The 20052-nt window shown below is 34.4% G+C and overlaps 1 protein-coding gene across 3 annotated transcripts in view; it reads right to left on the reverse strand.

The window, feature by feature from the left end:
- Nucleotides 1-272: 272 nt before the first annotated feature.
- The window catches only part of STXBP5L (syntaxin binding protein 5L), a 437423-nt gene continuing 417643 nt past the window's right edge, over nucleotides 273-20052 (reverse strand). For all 3 annotated transcript variants that reach the window (XM_077118203.1, XM_077118202.1, XM_077118204.1), the window contains 5 exons: nucleotides 15041-15401; nucleotides 11344-11509; nucleotides 8723-8834; nucleotides 6624-6844; nucleotides 273-6076 (listed from right to left, as the gene is read on the reverse strand). In XM_077118203.1, coding sequence (XP_076974318.1) covers nucleotides 6035-6076; nucleotides 6624-6844; nucleotides 8723-8834; nucleotides 11344-11509; nucleotides 15041-15401 — 902 coding nt within the window. In that variant the 3' untranslated portion in view covers nucleotides 273-6034. The remainder of the gene's footprint in view (nucleotides 6077-6623; nucleotides 6845-8722; nucleotides 8835-11343; nucleotides 11510-15040; nucleotides 15402-20052) is intronic.

A 20052-nucleotide genomic window follows, 5' to 3' on the forward strand; every position in this document is an offset into this window, starting at 1 on the left:
AGAATTTTTGTTTACATCCTCTTCATTTTAAATAACCATGTTATACATTGCTCCTTCCCACTCTATGCCTTTTTAAAACATTTAAATCTTGAAATATCAAGTTCACATTGCAAATGAGGGTCTTACCTGTGTCCATATTTAATCTTGACAAAAAATTATTAGTAGTCCATGACATCATGACATAAGAGAACATATATGTACAAACATATACAATTTTATTGATATTTCTATAGACTACAAGAATTTTGTTAAGGATAGTCACAATTGCTGAGTGCAACAGAAAAATAGTAATTTGTCATTTTCTGAAAAGATGCAAAAATTCTGAAGATGAAAGAAAGATACATCAATGATGTCAACTGTTTTCTTATTTCCTAGAATAAACATCACATAATTAAGTACTAAAAATCATAGGTTATTAGAGAATTTGATCCTGTGTACAATTGTCCAAAACCACCAACTAGTTTATTTTCTGGCTTTTGCAGTTGTGAAGGGTGGGCCATTACCAGAGGGGAAGCAATATGAAAGATTGCTCTTGGATTTTTTTCTCATTGTGGATTATAGCCTTTTTAGGCTGGACTCTCACTTTTTGATGGCATAAGTACTCTCTCAGGACACCTGAGGTCAGCTAGTGAGTTTCAGGCATTCTTCTCCCTTTAAACATATGTCCAGAAACAAAGAAAATAAATCCAAGTGGCCCTAGGAGCTATGACCACAAGAGTTGTTCTCCCTTCTTGCTAATACCAAGTCCTATAGATAGACCTATATCAGAACAGGTACCTGGCACCCATGTCTTCTCCAAAAGAAGGATGAATAACAAATTTCATTCTGATTTAGTAAATAATTGTTTTGAGAATTGGAACTATCCAATTATTGAGAGTTAGTTTGTTATTTAGCTTTACGTGCTGTTGAATTTGCTGAGATATTTCTGCTATTTTGCAATGTCACATATATAAGACAATCAAAGCCCAAATGTCTGAATTGGAATTTTTAATGGGCAAGTCACATAGAAGAATACTGCAAAGACAGAGTTATTAAGAGTTAATGGGGCTCTGCCTCGATAGAAATTTGCACTCAGTTTTGTTCTTGTATGACACAAAGAAAATAGCCATCCAGTCAACACAACTATTTGCTGGACACTGAAACCACCTTGGAAGCTTTAAAAAAATACTGATGTCTGGTTCTGACCCCAAGAGATTTTGATATAATTTGGAATTTTAAAAGTTCCTCAGGTGATTCTTAAGTGTAGCCAAGATTGAGAGTCATTTCCCTAGATAAATATATAAAGGCAATCCCTGTGCTTCTGGTTCCTTACCAGAGCTTTTTCTACTTCACTCTGGCTCCCATGTCCTTCTCCACCCCTCATGTACCAACTTGGCACTTCCTCTTCCATTCCCAATTCAGACATCTCTATTTTGCATCCTGTCCTTTCAGAGCTATGTTCTCTGCAAAAAATACACACTAAATTTGCTATGCTGACAACCATTCTCCTTGGAATGGTGCATATTGGAAATAATGCTCAACCAAAGAACATGAGTTACTGGCAAGCATTTCTGGCACCAGGGCAGTGTGCATGCAAAATAGTACCTAGTCAAATAGGGTTGGGGCTACCATTGGGGCTACAGAGGACAGAGGTAAAGAAGCTGTAAAGTCTACCATGTTTTTCCTGATACAAAGAACAAGACCTACTATTAATGCCCTAACTCCTTTTGGCACTGCTTTCTCTGAGCCCAAGTAGTCAGTTTACAGTGTTGTCCCCGAGCCCCGAAAGGGGCAGGCTACAATAATGTGACTACATTCCCAGATTGTCCCAGTGATCCTAAGCCAAGGAGAAAATTTTTAGCTTATTCTTCCAGACCTGCTTCAGTTTGGGAACCTGTATTAATCTACTTTAACCATCCTTAAGCATAGTATTACTATTGTTTTATTTCTCAAAGCCACAGTGATCCCTTAATGCAGATAACAGATAGATGGTATATTTAAAACTCGACAAGTGGATCACATTAAAAGGGACTCCAACAATAGACTTTTTTCTTTAATCTCCTTTAAAAACTTTGAGGGACAGAGACATGGATTCTAGTTTATTAACTTGAGAATCATCAAAGGTTATATAAAAGATTTGAAAAATTGTCTTTATAACTGCATTACTGGAAAACATCTCAGTTTTGCCACTATCCTCCCAAAGTTTCAGTCAGATAATGACCCTGATGGTGACAGGGGTACTAAATCTGGGGCTCAATGAAGTGTAGGAAGCAAAGTCAATAAGTTTTGCTTCTGTAGGGTATTAAAGCAAATTATAAACCCAAAGATTAATGGATGTTTTCATGGTAGGATTATTGCTCATGTGATTAGAACCAGGAAAACATATACTTCCAGCTTTTCATTGATGAATGGAATGGAAAGGCCCACTTTCTGCTGGAACTCTAAGAAGGGCTTATCTCTTGAAAGAGTCATAGGAAGTAAGGTTGATTTGTTGAGACTTATTTTGCAGGCCTTTTCTTCTGATGCTACCTTAGGATATATAATGTAATTTTGATGAAAACCAAAGCTGAGTCATTTTTTCTCTCATTGCCAAGTTATTAGGGCTATTTTTCTAATACTCCAGTATAGAGGAAAGATATTTAAATAGTCAAGATGGGAATAAAGATATAAAAAATTACATGGATCAAAAAACTCATTTTCCAAAAAAGGAGATGATAATGATGACGATGATGGTGAAATGAAGAGTGTGTATGTTTGCATGTGTGTGTGTACACTAGAGTCAATGCAACAGAACAAAAATGTTCAGAGAAAAATCACATCCACATTAGATTCTTGTTATTGCTATCTCTGAATTATAAAAATAATTTTGATACAGTAAAACCTCATTTATTTGGATTTCACTAATCAGAAGTTTGTGGGATGAAATTATACTAAGAAAAACAAATTGAAAGACATTTAAACTACTTTAAAATAACCTATTTTCAGTCATTTCAGAAGCACCTATTTATTTCTAATCGATACGTTAATTATAAACTTTTGACCTATTTATTGAAGCCAGTGATTTAAGCACTTTTATAGTCAACTACTCTATTGTCTTTTTTGATGCTTTCTCTGAAAGCTTTAAAATATTCTATAATTGCTTTTCTCTACTGATTTCTTTTTCTGAAATTATATTTTTATTGCACATGAACCACATGTAATTTTTGGGTGTGTTAATTTACCCTAGTTAGGTACTGGGTACTTACGATATACAATTTTATGTAACAAGGTGTATACTACATATTCACACTTAATTTGCCTCTTTAAATGATATAGAGTAGTGGCTTTCAACTGGGATTAATTTTGCCTCCCAGGGGACATTTGGCAAAGGATGGAGACATTTCTGATTGTCACAACTGGGAGGATGCTGCTGGCAACTAATGGACGGAGACCAGGGATGTTGCTGAACATTTTAAATGCACAAGACAGCCCCCCACAACAAAGAACTAACTGGTTCAAAATACGTAGTGCCACAGATGAGAAACTCTAATGTAGAAAAGTTAAATTAATCTTATCTGGGGAATTTAAGATATTGAATAAATACAATTTTGGAATAGAATTCCATTTTCCTAAAATAACTAATATTCCATTCATATTTTTTAAATATCCAAATGATAAAATATTTGTTTAAAAATCAGGAAACTGGATTCTTGAAACTGATGGTACAAATGGTGCACTGCAATTCATTTGTTAGTGTTTTCCAAATCCTGGCCTCAAGTTCCTTTAATATTTTACTATATAATTTTATGTATCATGTCTATATTATTTCCAGTCAGGTTCTAATACACTGAGGCTGTTCATAGGAACCAGAGGAGATGCATGGAGAGGATCTGTTTAAGAAATCAGGAACTTTCAAGAAGTCTGGGAGATGTTATCTTTTTTTGACCCTTTAAAATGTTTTTATTATAGCCGTTAAAAAAAAAAAAACTAAACAAAAACTTCCATCCAGCAGGATGTAAATCAAGTGTCACAAAATGTATGCACTGGCAGCAACTCAGGAGGTCACACATTTTGCCCCATTCTTTGGCCCTTCTGGAGCTCATCATGTTCTTAGAGGGATGGATTTACAGTCCATGGCTTTTTACTTTTGGTCCTGGGGAGCAGTTGTTTTAAACCAGCTCTTGGAGGGTTTTGGTCAGGACAGCCTGAAGACCAAAGGACACGTTGGGCATGAAGTTAGACATGAATTTTATTGGGGCTTAGGAACTGAAGAAGATTCTTTCCCGATGGTGTTTGGTTGAGAAATGACATCTCGATGCACATTTTCTGACTCCTTCTCAATATCAAACAAAGTCACCATTTTAAAAAAACAGGAATGCTATTTTTTTGGTATTAAAATAATCTGGACTTCAGGGAAATGGTGAATTTTTAAGGAACATAAATGTAAATCTAGTATGACATTAACTAAAATTCAATAAGCCAAAACTCTTAATTAAAAAAATCTTTTTGAAAGAACATCATATTATAGTCCTGAAGTCTGCATACATCCATTCCTATGACTTTTGACTTCCAGAATCATGTGAAATAGTGATAACAGGTATCTTTATTTTGTTTTGCCTTTAGTGCTTTCCTGTTGAGTTATGATAGATATTTTCATCATGTTAAGGAACATATTTTTTATTCTAATTTTGAGAGACTTTTTCATAAATAATAGGTATTTGCTATCTGTTGACATAATCTTGTGGCTTTTATTATTTGGCCTAATGAGTAATGAAATCATTGATTTGTATCATTCAGCTGTTTTGTGTTTCTGCTGTCAACAAGGATGACCCAGACAAAGATAGCAAAGGCAATGTTACATTTTATAAAGATTTTCAACAATATGTACTGAACTAAAAAGTATTTTTCTAATGAAAGCCCTTGTTAATCAGAAATGTAATAAGTCAGAATCTCTTTCCCAAAGCATGAAGTGAGGTTTTACTGTATCATTCTAAATAGATGATCAGTTTAGTCTGTGAATGCCAGGCTTCAGGGAGCACCTTTGGATTGAAGACCACACTGGAGTTGACCAGTAAATTATATGTGTAGTTGGCTGATAAGGATAAAAATGGAGCTTTAAAAATATATCATTTTTGAAACTGAAACCAGTATACATGAAATTACACTTTTTGTGAAATCACATCTCAAAGCTAACTGCATTGCACCTATAGTCTATTTTCCCTAAAGCTATCAACTCCCTTGCAAAATAAAAACCAGGTCAAAAAAAAAAAAATGTTTTGAGATGACCCAATCCTACATGGTTTGTGACTAAAAATAGCAACCCATTCTGAAGGTGATAAAAATGGAAATAATGGTGTTGGGAATCAATACTTGGTTATGATTGAGATGGAATGATCATCAAATCAGCATGATGATGGAAAATAGAGAGAAGAATCAGACTGTTGCCATAAGAACTTAATAATGTCCTAGCCTTCCGTTTAATGAAAGTTACAGATGAGAAGAAAACTCTGGTGGTTTTGTTTGTTTGTCTGGTTTTGGTTTGCTCTTCTTTTTCAGGTGGGTATGACAAATATACTTGCAATGCACTTATATCTTCTAATGCAGATTTTTAAAAAATTGTAGGGTGTGGCCCAATTTATAAAAATAATTTACCATAAATCTTTCTTTTTCTTCCATCACAACATGCTTCTTTCTTTTCCTCTTAAGATGTTAATTTATCATGCAAAGATTTTTTTTCATTAAGTGCATTAATGCTTTTGTTTGTACAGGATTTTTTCAAACTAGGACTCTCCATGGTTCCTAAATGTAAATCCTTAGCAAATGACATGCCAAGATGATAGCTCCATTCCACGTGGGAAAAAGGCAAATTCAGCCATATCTTGGAATTTTTTAACCAGGGTTCCAGCCTTTGGGTTGTATAACATCTCTGATGTCTCCCTTATGATAACTTCAGATGGATTGTAATGGAACATTTTGTAGAAGAAACTGGCTTCTAGCAATTGAATAGTGATGCTGGGAATAAGTTTTGTTTCCCTGAATAATGGTTTCTCAAAGCAGTCACAGCTTCTTTAGAAGTTTAGAATTGGTACCATTTCTTATCCTTATATTTCAGCATTAACTGCAAAGAAAAAAACAGTCACCATAAGATGTTTTAAAAAGTCTTTAAAAGTGCTAATCAAAGCAAACCCATATTGAGCTAATCATACGCATATCTAAATCTCAAATCTCATAAAACTACATGGCTTCCTTTATTCTGTGAAATAAAAAACTCATGAGAAAGAAAATAAAACAACAACAATCAAGCTGTAAAGACTCAGCTGAAAGGAAATGACTGTTAATGAATTAAACAAATGGGGTGTGTGGATTCCAACCTCCTCAGCTACTCACACCTTCTTTAAGGTCATATAATCTACTTAACTACCTTTTAAACAGCTGATACACAACATAGTATCAGAATACACAACAGATACACAACACACAACACAACATTACAACATATCAGAACCAGTAGATAATTTTCATTTACATTATCTCCTAAGGTAAAGAGGGATCAATATATTACAGTATGTAAAACACTATTATCTCCCAAATAATGAGGGAATTATAATACTTAAAATGAGACCCAGGGCACTAGGAAGATGCCTATATTTAATTGGGCAATATACCTCGTGTGCATGTTTGGAAAATGCTTCTGCACTGGTCATCATGCCTGCAGTTTTCTCTTCCAGCTCTCCTAGCCTCTGTCCTCTTTCGTCAAGCGCAATCCGAGCACGAGTCAGCTCTCCCATCACCCCTCCAGCAGCGCCTTTCATCCCTTCTATACCACCTGGTCCAGGAATGTGCTGGGCAAGGCTTCGAGATGCTTTTCCTGCTGAAGCTTCCCCAACTGGGAATTCAAGCCATAGCAATTTAAAACATTTTTTTTTTTTTTTTTGGTCAGTAATTCAAACAATTGGTCAATTTTGTCACAAAATACTTATATTAAATTGCGGCTGTAATTCTCATTAAAAGAAAGATGTTTAGTCCTATTTTTATGTTTTTTGGAGATGTTAGCATTTACCCAAGTAAAATCCTAAGAAAGAGATTTTGAGAAATATTGTTACCATATGTATCATATAACTGTTTTAAAAAATGGGTTCCATATAATATGGTATAATTGCATTTCTTGATATCCCTGAATTGGGTTGTTCATATTATATGTGACCTTTACTCAACCCACACTAGTGTCTTCCAATCTCAGACCTGATTTTTTTGCTTTACTTTCTGCTCAGGTAGTCATTCCAGTCCTTTTCTGTTTACCTTGATATCAGCTGTTTAGATGTTTTTCTTCAGTTTTTTAAAAATCTATTTTTTCTTTCTTTCTCTCCTCCTACCAGCTCTCTGTATAAAAACTAGAGAATGGTATATACACATGATGAACGTGATGTATATTGAAATTACGTTACTTTTAAAAATTTTTTAAAATTCTTTTAAAATTTTTTAAAATTTTCTCCATCATTTATAAACTGTAATTTAATTTTAGTAATATTAAATATTATTAAATAATATTGAGACAGAATGATGATAAGTTTCTATCCCAGCAGAAATTTACTGAGCCTTCCCAACTATGTAACATTAGGGAAATGCCTAATCTCTTCAAAAGAAATTATTAAGATTTATTGAGATATAATTCACCTACATTAAAATTTACCCTTTTAAAGTATACAATTCAGTGGTTTTTGATACATTCACCAAGTTGTACAACTATCACCATTATCTAATTTTAGAACTATTTCATCACCTCCAAAAGTAACCCCATAGAAGTCATTTCCTATAGCTGCCTCCTTCCAGTTCCAGCAACCATTAATCTAGTTTCTGTCTCTACGGATTTACCTATGGTAGACATTTCATATAAACAGAATCATACAATATCTGGCTTCTTTCATTTAGCATGATGTTTTCAAGGTTCATCCATGTTGTAGCACGTATCAGTATTTCATTCTTTTTTTTTTTTTTCGCATGGGCAGGCACCGGAATTGAACCTGGGTCTCTGGCATGGCAGGCAAGAACTTTGCCTGTTGAGCCACCGTGCCCCACCCTCCATTACTTTATCCCTTTTTATGGCATCATGATATCCCATTATTTGAAGGTACCCCCAAGTATTTACATAGTTAAAAGTTCAAAAGAAAGCGAATTTTGGTCTTCAAGACTAAATTATGGTAGGAGATTTGGGGAAATATATTCTTGACTTCTCTTTGAGAATGTTCCCCAGTATCTTTCTAATGCTTTTCCATTATTGCTCATAAGCATCTCACTGGTAGATTTTTTATTATTATTATTTTAAAATTTTTATTTATTTATTGTTTTCCCACTGGTAGGTTTTAAAGTAACTTATTCTGTACTGTTGATAAACTTGCATATCTAAATAAAGAATCTTGCTTCCTAGCAATGGTTAAAGGAAAGCAGGTTCAATACTTTTCTCCTCCCAGATTTGAATAATTTAATACCTTCATCTGCCTTGTGGATGACATGTTTATTAGTTTACTTATAATTTCTGTGACTTTTATATGCCATTTTGTTAAACTATTTGCTAATATGAAGTGATCAATTGTATTCACTGTTGGTAAAGAGAATTTTCATGGTATAGAAGGCAACAGTCAAATTTTAAGATAAAAGCAAATAAACTAGTCTATAATTTGAAATCACATATTACCTTAAGTTACAAACACACAGAGAAACAGGCTTCTATTTTATGATACATTTTTATAAGTCAGAGTTTACTTACAGAGCTCTTCTCTGTCAAATGTTTGTCCACTTCCACCGAACAGTCCCTTGAGAAAGCCTCTGTTTTGAGCTTCTGGTGTCTCTATGGGAGTAAACAAATCTCCTAGCATGTCCTGTACCAAATTCAAAGAAAAAAACATTAAAGAAATTGAAAATAAATTAACAGACAAAAAGGTAACACTGTAGCATGTTAAGAACACATTATGAAAGTGCGGTCTTCTTTCCCTATCTTTTCCTGGTGATTTTTGCTTTACTCCCAGTTTGTCATTTCTCTGCCGGTTCTTTCTCTTCCACCTTGTTTTCCTTCTCTTCCCCAGTAACTGACATCTTAAAATTCTCATTTTTATGCCTTCTGTTCTTTTCTCCTCTACAATTAGAAAGCATAGGAACCTGATATTTTCACCCTAGCATTAATTTCCACCAATGATCAGTGACTACTAATCTAGATTTTTTATTCTTTTTCATTACCATATCCTCTTTCCCAGCTAGTTCTCTTCCCTAAACTGGGCATAAATTTCTCTTTGAAAATAGGAAGCCCTTTTGGTACATGAAAGAAGGTTGGGTCAATTTTTCTACTAGTTAACAACTATGAAATGGCAGAAGATAATTTAAATGATTCAAAATAGGCAGATACTGCACGGGGCAATTGTTCTCAATAATTGGCATGTCTTAGAATGACCGTGGGAATTTTGTTAGAAATACAGCTGTTCATACCACCCCACCCCCGCCCGCCAACACACATAAATAGATGTATACTCATGGATGTGCTCTGGTTATCTGTCTTTTAAACCTGCTCTTCAGGTTTAAAAATTAAAAAAACACTGGTATGGGGGAAAGACCCTAGATCAAGAGTCAGATCTGTGACCTAAAAACTTGTCTATGAACTTAAGTATAATTTTAACATCATCATCTCCCCTCACCTATTGACCAGACCTGTGATCTTCCCTTCTCAATCTCTTACCCTTGGAAGTAATATTACTCATCATTTACCTCCCCCAGGCCAAAAAAACCAAACAAACAAACAAATAAAAACCACCACCCAAATAATTAATATCTTACTTTTTCTCACTCCTACACTAATAGCGCTGAAACCCAACTGGTTATACTTCTTCATGGCTATTAAATCTGCTAACTTTTCAACATTCTTACTGCCAGCTCCCTTATTTCAAGCCATTGTTAATTTTGGCCTTAATTATTAAAAAAATAAGTCTACCTATTTTTTCCCTCCTTCATTCAGTCTAGCTTATTCCAAACCAATGACTGCATTGTAGGCTAGGAAATTTGTTTTAACAGCTGAATTTTCTAAAATATTTCAATGACTACCTATTGTCCTTGGAATAAATGCTAGATTTCTTAAGGAGCTTTTAAGGGGCTCCACCATCTATTCTTAACATTCTTCAGCACCATCCCTCCACTTTGTTACCTCTCAACTCTGCACTTTCTTGGCAGTTTCCTGAATCCCTGGGATTTCATTATTCCCTGAACCCCCTTAGCATTTCACAACTTCTCTCTAGAGTATCTTTACCATTTCCAACCTCAGGTAGACTTCAGAAGTCACCTTTGCCTACAGTCTTTCTCTAACTACCTCTCCCTTTTTTCTCCATCCAAATAGGTGCTCCTCTAATATATGCTCCCCTAATATATGCCAGTACTGGCATTTTCCACGGAGTACTGTGATTGCCTATTTACTTAGCTCTCTCTTCACATGAGCAGATAGGGACTGGCATCTTGTTTATTACTGTATTCCTAGAGCCCAGCCAAGTACTGGGTATACTTATTCAAATATTTGTTGAATAACAATAATAACGATAATAAAAACATTTATTATTTATAAAAACCTTACTTTGTTCCAGACACTGTGCTCAGTGCTATGAATTCCTATTTAATTTCATAACAATGCTCCAAGGTAGAACATGAAGGAGGGTTAAATTACAAGCTCAAAATCACACAAATGGGGGAGTCAAAATGCTACTCAAATAGCTCAGAGCTCACACTCTTAATTTCCCTATTACAGTGATTTTCAATTTCTTTATGAGTAAAATAAGAGGGTTGAACTATATAAATCCCTACAATTCTCTTTTAAAATTTTATGACCGTTATTTACTTTCCCAGTCTTAGATGGGCCATCATATATACCCTGTTTTATTTAACCAGGTTTAAAAAAAGTCCAATTCTAACCTAGAGAATATGTATTTATTTTGTGAAACCTTTAATCAAAATCAGGGTTTCTTCAAAAAAGCCCATAGATTCTCTGAACTGTATGCAATTTTTTTTTGCATGTAAATACATTATTTTAAAACTTGGGGAGAGAGTTTATAACTTTCATAAGATTCGCTATGGATAAAAAAAACAGAAAAATAAACAAACAAAAAGATTAACTATTAATATGGATTTTCTTCATATTTCCCCCTCTTTCTTTCCTATTTTTATTTTCTCTGCATACCTAGAATCACACTGGTAGTTTGGTAAGGTCACAATGAAGAACATACATGAAAAACATGTTCCAGGAGAGGCACATTTATTATGTGTCCCAGTAATATTTCAGTTCACAAACATCACTCTCGTTCTCTTTTTTTTTTACAACCACGTCCAATGTTTATTCATTAATGTTATCTGACCTACCTGTAGATTATCACACATTTCTTGACTGTATGTTAACCGCTGAATTTCAGTGGGAGATACAAGGTATAATGCCTGTCCTTCATTGGTAAAACAAAATGTCCGTGCTATCCTCATGTCTGTCAGTGGCAAATAATTAACATCCAACATTGGGCGAAGACTAGGTAGGCTGAATGGAAAAAGCAAATCCATATTTCATACTCAAGTTGGTAGAACCTTTTAATTTCCCTGAATAAAATTTGCAGATCCTTATGTAAAAACATTAATTTCTGTACCACTATTTTAGAACTGTTTCTTTTCATCTGCTTGAAGGCTCAATGGAAATGAGCTAGGCTTTCACATAAAATAATATACATGAAAAATTTCTGGGCTTAGTTCTATCTTAATTCACACAAATATTCATCAAATGTTCCTGAGGGATTAAGTGCACTGGTCAGCAGTCTCAGGGATACTTTTTTTTAAAAATCAGTTTACAGGTTTCTATGTTATGGCTATATAGTTTTTGATAATGGCAGAAATGCTATAGCAAGAAAGTGGATGACTGCATACTTGGTCTGTTGTCTTTTTTTAAGACAAAACTCCTGGGCCTGAGTAGGATATACACTGATAGAAACGTGGAGTGGGTCCAGCTCACTATGCCCAAGAATGGACTGGCTTTTCTCCCCATTCCTTTACTCTGTCAAAAAACAGGAAATAAAAATTACCCGTAATTTAGGGACGCTGCACTGAGGTATGATTAATAAATAAGCATAATAGAGACTGTAAGAGGATGAGAATAAGTTATAAATAGTTGATCAGGATTTGAAGGTCCAAATGAAGACCACAATTTTGAAGTGTCTTGCCCAGTGGTTATATGCTAATCCTAATGTTGTAGCCAATGATTTTGCTTAAATATTTATCTGCATGTCCCTTTGGATTCTGTCTTTAGAACCAGTTTTACAAACCACTGAAGAAGAGCAGTCTCATTGCATTTTAATCAAACCTCTAATGCTGAAAGGAAAGAATAAACTTGTAATTAACATTTTGAAACCATCCTGCTTATTTTAAATATGTACAATAATTTAAAATTATCTCAGATCATAAAACCAGCACCTATTTGATGTTACAAAAACAAAATACTGATTTTACTTATCAAATAGTTTATGGTATACTTTGAGCTCTAGAACCTTACTATTTATTTAAAATGGAATCGTAAATCTGTGCTATTGAAGTAAGATTTTCATGAACTTCTATTAGCATTGTGCTGTCTAGTGTGGCAGCCAGCACCTCGTGTGGCTATTGTGCACTTGAAAAGTCTGAATTGAGATGTGCTGTAGGTGTAAATTACACACTAATTTTCAAAGACAGTATAGAAAAGGAATGTAAAATATCTTATTAACGATTTTTTATATTGATGACCATGTTGAAATGACAATATTTTGGATATATTGTATTAAACAAAATATACTGTTAAAATTAATTTCACCTGTTTCTTTCTACTTTTTAAAATTTGGCTATTTACTAGAAAATTTTAAATTACATTTGTGACTCACATTGGGGTTCATGTTAGAGTTCTATTGGATAGCACAGTTGTAGCACCTTCAGATAACTAAACTTCTTAAGATATCAGTCCCAAACAAACCTGGTTAAACATACTTCCATGATAGTTTCAGTCAAGTTAATGGGTGGGGGAGAGGGTTCCAACTGAATTTCCTGATGGGGTACACTGTCTATGTAGCATTGTAAACAGAAGCCAAGAAAAGGGGAGAAGATAGGGTGTAATCAATCATTTCAGGTAGGAAAAGGGAAAAAGCAAGTCAATTGCCAAGGGCTAGGAAACAATTGGTTTTAAAATTCTGCATGGAGGGATACTTTTACAAGGAAATAGTGTCAAACTACAGGTGGTTCTCACTAAAAATGGCTTTTACAGTTCAGTTTGAGAATTTATATAGATAAACCTCTTCCATCCTCTCTACTCTCAAGATAGAGTAGTGTTATTTTAACATATAAGTAAGCATTAGCTAGCTGCCAGCTGTCAGAAAACTAGGACTTGAGAAGATTGGATTCAGGACAGTTAAATTCTGTTAAGATCTGGAAAGGCTCTGAGTATACACACAGCTTGGGAAGATGATCAAGGCCAGGAACATGTCAATTTGCAGGATTCAGTTCCTCGAGCCACAAAGCAGAATGCACATCATTATTTCCTGGTCACACTGTATATATTACTGAAATAATGTAGAAGTCATTTCCTTTTCAAATATTTTTTTGATGATCCTCATAAACACATGAACACTATGACATAATATCAAAGTAGCCATTGCCATATAAAGCAGCTTTTATGAAGGGCAGAGAAAGACTAAGATATTTTATCAATAACTCCTGTTGCTTCTTGAACTCTATTGTTTTTCATTTCTCAAGAAATCTCCCCTCTCATAAATGTAAATGTTAGCATATATTCATTTAAATAGAAATTAATTTGAGATATACATAAGAACATTTGAGAAAACAAGAAACACTAACATTTTACAAAACAGGGTAAGTAATCATCATGAAGGTAACATTCACATTGTGATATAACAGTTTAAGACAATTTTCAGTGACTGAATGCTAGCTTGGGGGAGGGGAGAGTATGTGTGTGAAGCACACATTCACACACATTTTTTTTTTCAAAACTGAGGATGTCTAGAAGTTAAGTCATCACCATTTCCAAATAGAGTAGAATACCCTTCATCAGTAGGCATTCTCTAAAAATAATTTGAGATAGGGAAAACCAGATACAGAAAAAGCCAAAAATATATAAGAGAATAAGCAGACTATAAAATTCCTGTTTTTATTCTTTCAGAACTTTCTCTTTCATTAACTACTTTCCCTTAGCTTACAAATTGCTCATGTCTCCCCTACTAAAGAAAACAATAAAAACAAAAACACTCTCCAAATCTAGAATCACTGTTTTACTTTTCTGTCTCAATCTCTATTTTTACCACAAAACTTCCTCAAAGAACCATCCATGTAAGTGGTCAGCAACCACTTACATGGGCCCTATAGTAAATATTTTAGGTTTTGTAAGCCATATGGTCTCTGTTGTAAGGACTCAGTTCTGCCTTTTTAGTACAAAAGAAGCCACAGGCAAATGTAAACAATGGGCATGGCTGTGTTCCAAATACAGCTTCATTTATGGAGCCGGGTTATAACTAGGTTATAAGTCTCAGTTTGCTGATCCCTGATCTAAATCACTGCCTCTATTCCTGCCCTTTTGAAAATTCAGTTTTTGCCTCCCATTCTCCTAAGATTTCGCTTTCTTAAAGATCACTAATATTCTATTAGCTGCCAGATCTGTGACCAAATTCTTTGATCTCTCTGGTATACTTGGCTTTTGTCCACCTCGAAATTTTAATACTCTTGTTTCCTAAGACATATCATTCTGATCCTTTTCCTATCTCTGATGACTTCTCAATCTGTTTGTTGAAAGAATGTATGAATGAACAGAAGTTAATCTTTGATTACTGTGATGTCAATTAAAACACATTTCATTCACAATGGCAAGAAATTTTAGCCACCACAAAACCAGAACAAAAAAACCCCCACAAATTCACAAACATAATGAAACAACGATCTCAGATTGCTTCTTCCTAACATCTTGCACATTACATATATGCTTTTCAGAATTCTACTTTGTTTGTACTGTTGTGATGATCAGATAATGTATAAAGAAGGCAAGTACCTCATTATCATGATATGCCCATTGGCACAAAAGCATGCCAAGCAGGCACTGTTACACATGACCACCACATCTGCTTGCAGTATAAAAGATGTTTCAGTGATGTTATGAACATAAAGGCAAGTCTGAGAAGGCAGTGAGAAAACTTTGGCTTGTTTTTCAGAGCAGATTATTGTATACTGATGATCTCCTATTTCTTGGTTTAGAGAGGGGGAGTTCATGACCAGTTTCCTTCTCCAAGATTTTTCGTTTTCATCTATGTGGTTAGGATCCCTCCAAACTTCATATGGCGGTTGCATTAATGTGCCAGTTCGGTCCATACAGGAGAATGTTAGCACAGCTCCTTTCAATGAGAGGAAAGTACCTACAAAAACAATTTTAAATCACTGGTATGTGAAATTCCTTCTAAAACAGCTGATATTTATCTATGGACAATGAATACTTTACTTTAAGATAACTGATATCTATAACTTCATAATACAGTGGTGATATGCAAGTAGATTTGTGAATTCATCAGTTGTAATAACTTGGAATCATATAATGTTAGGCTGCAAAGGAGCCTCACACATTAACTTGTCAAATCCTGTTATTTTATTAGACTCAGAAATGTGATAAGACTTGGGTCAGGTAACATAGAAAATTAGTGGCTGAGCCTGGCTTAGAACTCAGGTTTCCTGACTCCTAATTCAGTATTCTTTCACTATGGTAGACAGCCTCCCTTAAAATCGCTTCCTAAAAAAGGAAGTTTAAGAAAATGAATAACTTTCATTTATTGAAATAAATTCAGTTGAAAACATTATCATGACATCTGATTCCATTTTCTTATTTCCAGGCTCGTTTACTGTAAAATACTTTTTCTTCTGAAGTTGAACTCTCAGCACAAATTTCAACAACTAGAATTCATGATAGCAATTTTAATTGTATGGAAAAAAGAAAACTTTCAGCTCTTAAACAGGCATATGCATCTTTATACAGAGGGTTTACTCACCTGTAACGCAGATTCTTCAGGTTTAAATATCCATGCCAGATCATTGCCTATGGGTGATTTTTTTTTGCCAGTTGTAGAGCACATGATATTATAAAGTTTAGGAGTAACATGTGCTAGAGTGACCTTTGAACATTGCCAGACTCTTTTCTAAGCAGTGCCCTAGACAAGCCTTTTCTCTTCTTTGTTCTTTGACAACTTTACAGAAAGAGTAAGAGTGTTAGCCCCATCTCCCATGGTTTCTTGCAATGTAGGAGTCTGACCCTCCTGTCGTGGATACAGACTATAAAAAAGTGTGATTCAACAAATATATGGTTTAGAAGAGACTCACCATAGACCAAAGACACACATGGGTTGAAAGTGAAAGGATGGAAAAAGATATCCCATGCAAAGAGTAAACAAAAAAGAGCTGGGGTAGCCATACTAACATTGGACAAATTAGATGTAAAAGCTGTTACAAGAGACAAAGAAGGGCACTATATATTAATAAAAGGGGCAATCAACCAAGAAGAAATGACAAACATAAATATTCATGCATCTAACTATCTCTTACCATAATAGAATGGAGCTGGAAACCAATAACAGGCAGAGAACTGGAAAATCCACAAATATATGGAGTATAACATACTCTTAAATAATTAATGAGTCAAAGAGGAAATTACAAGTGAAATTAGTAAATATCTTGAGACAAATAAAAACAAAAACACAACATATCGAAACTTGGGATGCAGCCAAGGCAGTGCTGAGAGGAAAATTTATAGCCTTAAATCACCTACATTAAAAAAAGAAAAAAGATCTGAAATCAAAGACCTAACTGCACACCTGGAGACAATGGAAATAAAACAATAACCTAACCTCAAAGCAAGCAGAGGAAAAGAAATAACAAAGAATAGAATGGAAATAAATGAAATAGAGAATAAAAAAAAAGAGAGAGAACTAACTGAACCATAAGTTGGTTATTTGAAAAGATCAATAAAATTGACAAATCTTTAAATAGACTGGCAAAGAAAAAAAAGAGAATAGTTGCAAATAAATAAAATCAGAAATGATGGGGGGGGTCATTACCACTGGTCCTACAGAAATAAAAAGATGATAAAAGGATACTGTGTACAAGTGTTTGCCAATAAATTAGACAAACTAGATGAAATGGAAAATTACTAGAAACACAGGAACAACCTATATTGACTCAAGAAGAAATAGAAATCTCAACAGACCAATTACAAGAGATAGAATTAGTCCTCAAAAACCCTCAGAAAAGAAAAGTCCAAGACCAGATGGCTTGATAGGCGAATTCTACCAATCATTCCAAGAGGAATTAATACCAATCCTGTTCAAACTCTTCCAAAAAACTGAAGAGGAGGGAACACTACCTAACTCATTCCATGAGGTCAAAATTACCCTAATACCAAAGCCATATAAAGATACCACAAGAAAAGGAAATTACAGACCAATATCTCTTATAAATATAGATACAAAAATCCTTAACAAAATACTTTCAAATTGAAAGCATCAGCACAATAAAAGAATTATAAGGCATAAAAAAGTACGTTTTATCCCAGGTACGCAAGGGTTTTTCAACACAAAAAAAGTAATATAACATAAACAAAATGAGGGGTAAAAACCTTATGGTCATCTCAATTGATGCAGATAAGGCATATGACAAAATGCAACATCTTTTCTTGATAAAAATATATTTTTTAAATTTTAAAATATTCATTACTATCTATTTTCAACAACCTGCAGTAATGACATTTCTTTGTTCTTCTACATGCAAAAACATTAAAAATTTTGTATATTTAGTCACTAGCATTATACACTCTAGGCATTCCTAGATGATACCATCTTATTCTTTATCATCTATCTTTCTTTCTCATTTCACTTGTGCCCCCAGCCCTCCTCCCTCTATCATTCTCACATTCAGCTTCATTCAGTGTTTTAGCATAATTGTATTACACTTATGTAGTGTTGTGCTATCCATTTCTGAGTTTTTACAATCAGTCCTGTTGCACAATCTGTATCCTCAGCTCCAATTACCCAATATCTTACCCTACTTCTATCTACTGATGGAACGTTACCAATAACATTCTCCAAGTTTATTCACTAATGTCAGTTCATATCAGTGAGGCCATACAGTATTTGTCCTTTTGTTTCAGGTTGATCTCACTCATCATAATGTCCTTAAGGTCCATCCATGTTGTTACGTACTTCATAACTGTATTCTGTCTTACAGCTGCATAATATTCTATCGTGTGTATATACCAAAGTTTGTTTAGCCACTCATCTGATGATGGATATTTTGGCTGTTTCCATCTCTTTGCAATTGTAAATAATGCTGCTATAAACATTGGTGTGCAAATTTCCGTTTGTATTCTTGCCCTCATGTCCTCTGAGTAGATACCTAACAATGGTATTGCCGGGTCGTATGGCAGTTCTATATTTAGCTTTTTGAGGAACCGCCAAGCTGCCTTCCACAGTGGTTGTACCATTTGACATTCCCACCAACAGTGGATAAGTGTGCCTCTTTCTCCACATCCTCTCCAGCACTTGTCATTTTCTGTTTTATTATTGATAATGGCCATTCTGGTGGGTGTGAGATGATATCTCATTGCAGTTTTGATTTGCATTTCTTTAATAGTCAGGGAAGTTGAGCATCTTTTCATGTGCCTTTTGGCCATCTGTATTTCCTCTTCTGAGAAGTGTCTGTTTTGCCCATTTTGTAATTGGGTTGTCTGTCTTTTTGTTGTTGAGCTGAACAATCTCTTTACATATTCTGGATACTAGAACTTTATCTGATATATCATTTCCAAATACTGTCTCCCATTGTGTAGGCTGTCTTTTTACTTTCTTGATGAAGTTCTTTGATGCGCAAAAGTGTTTCATTTTGAGGAGTTCTCATTTCTTTCTTTCTTTCTTCAGTGCTCTTGCTTTGGGTGTAAGGTCTATAAAACCACCTCCAAGTATAAGGTTTATAAAATATTTCCCTACATTTTCTTCTAATAGTTTTATGGTCTTAGATATAATGCTTAGGCCTTTGATCCATTTTGAGTTGATTTTGTTTGTTTGTTTGTTTTTTTGTGTGTTTGACTTCTTTTGAGTTGATTTTTGTATAGGGTGTGAGATATGGGTCCTCTTTCATTCTTTTGCATATGGATATCCAGTTCTCTAGGCACCATTTATTGAAGAGACTATTCTGTCCCAGGTGAGTTGGCTTGACTGCCTTATCAAAGATCAATTGTCCATAGATGAGAGGGTCTACATCTGAATACTCTATTTGATTCCATTGGTCAGTATATGTATCTTTATGCCAGTACCATGCTGTTTTGACCACTGTAGCTTCATAATATGCCTTAAAGTCAGGTAGTGTGAGAACTCCGACTTCATTTCTTTATTTCTCAGGATACTTTTAACTATTCGGGGCACTCAGCCGTTCCAGAGAAATTTGGTTATTGGTTTTTCTATTTCTGAAAAGTAAGTTGTTGGCTTTTTAATTGGTATTGCATTGAATCTATAAATCATTAGGTAGAATTGACATCTTAACTATATTTAGTCTTCCAATTCATGAACATGGTATGCCCTTCCATTTATTTAGGTCTTCTGTGATTTCTTTTAACAATTTCTTGTAGTTTTCTTTGTATAGGTTTTTGGTTTCTTTAGTAAAATTTATTCTTAAGTATTTTATTCTTTTGGTTGCAATTGTAAATGGAATTCTTTTCTTGATTTCCCCTTCAGATTGTTCATTATTAGTGTATAGAAACACCACAGATTTTTGAGTGTTGATATTTTAACCTGCCACTTTGCTGTACTCATTTATTACCTCTAGTAGTTTTGCTGTGGATTTTTTGGGTTTTTTTTACGTATAGTATCACATCATCTGCAAACAGTAAGAGTTTTACTTCTTCCTTTCCAATTTTGATGCCTTCTGTTTGTTTTTCTTGTCTAATTGCTCAGGGTAGAACTTCCAACACAATGTTGAATAACAGTGGTAACAGTGGACATCCTTGTGTTGTTCCTGATCTTAGGGGAAAAGTTT

This window comes from Tamandua tetradactyla, chromosome 10 (genome assembly GCF_023851605.1).
Source record: "Tamandua tetradactyla isolate mTamTet1 chromosome 10, mTamTet1.pri, whole genome shotgun sequence".
NCBI classification, from domain to species: domain Eukaryota; kingdom Metazoa; phylum Chordata; class Mammalia; order Pilosa; family Myrmecophagidae; genus Tamandua; species Tamandua tetradactyla.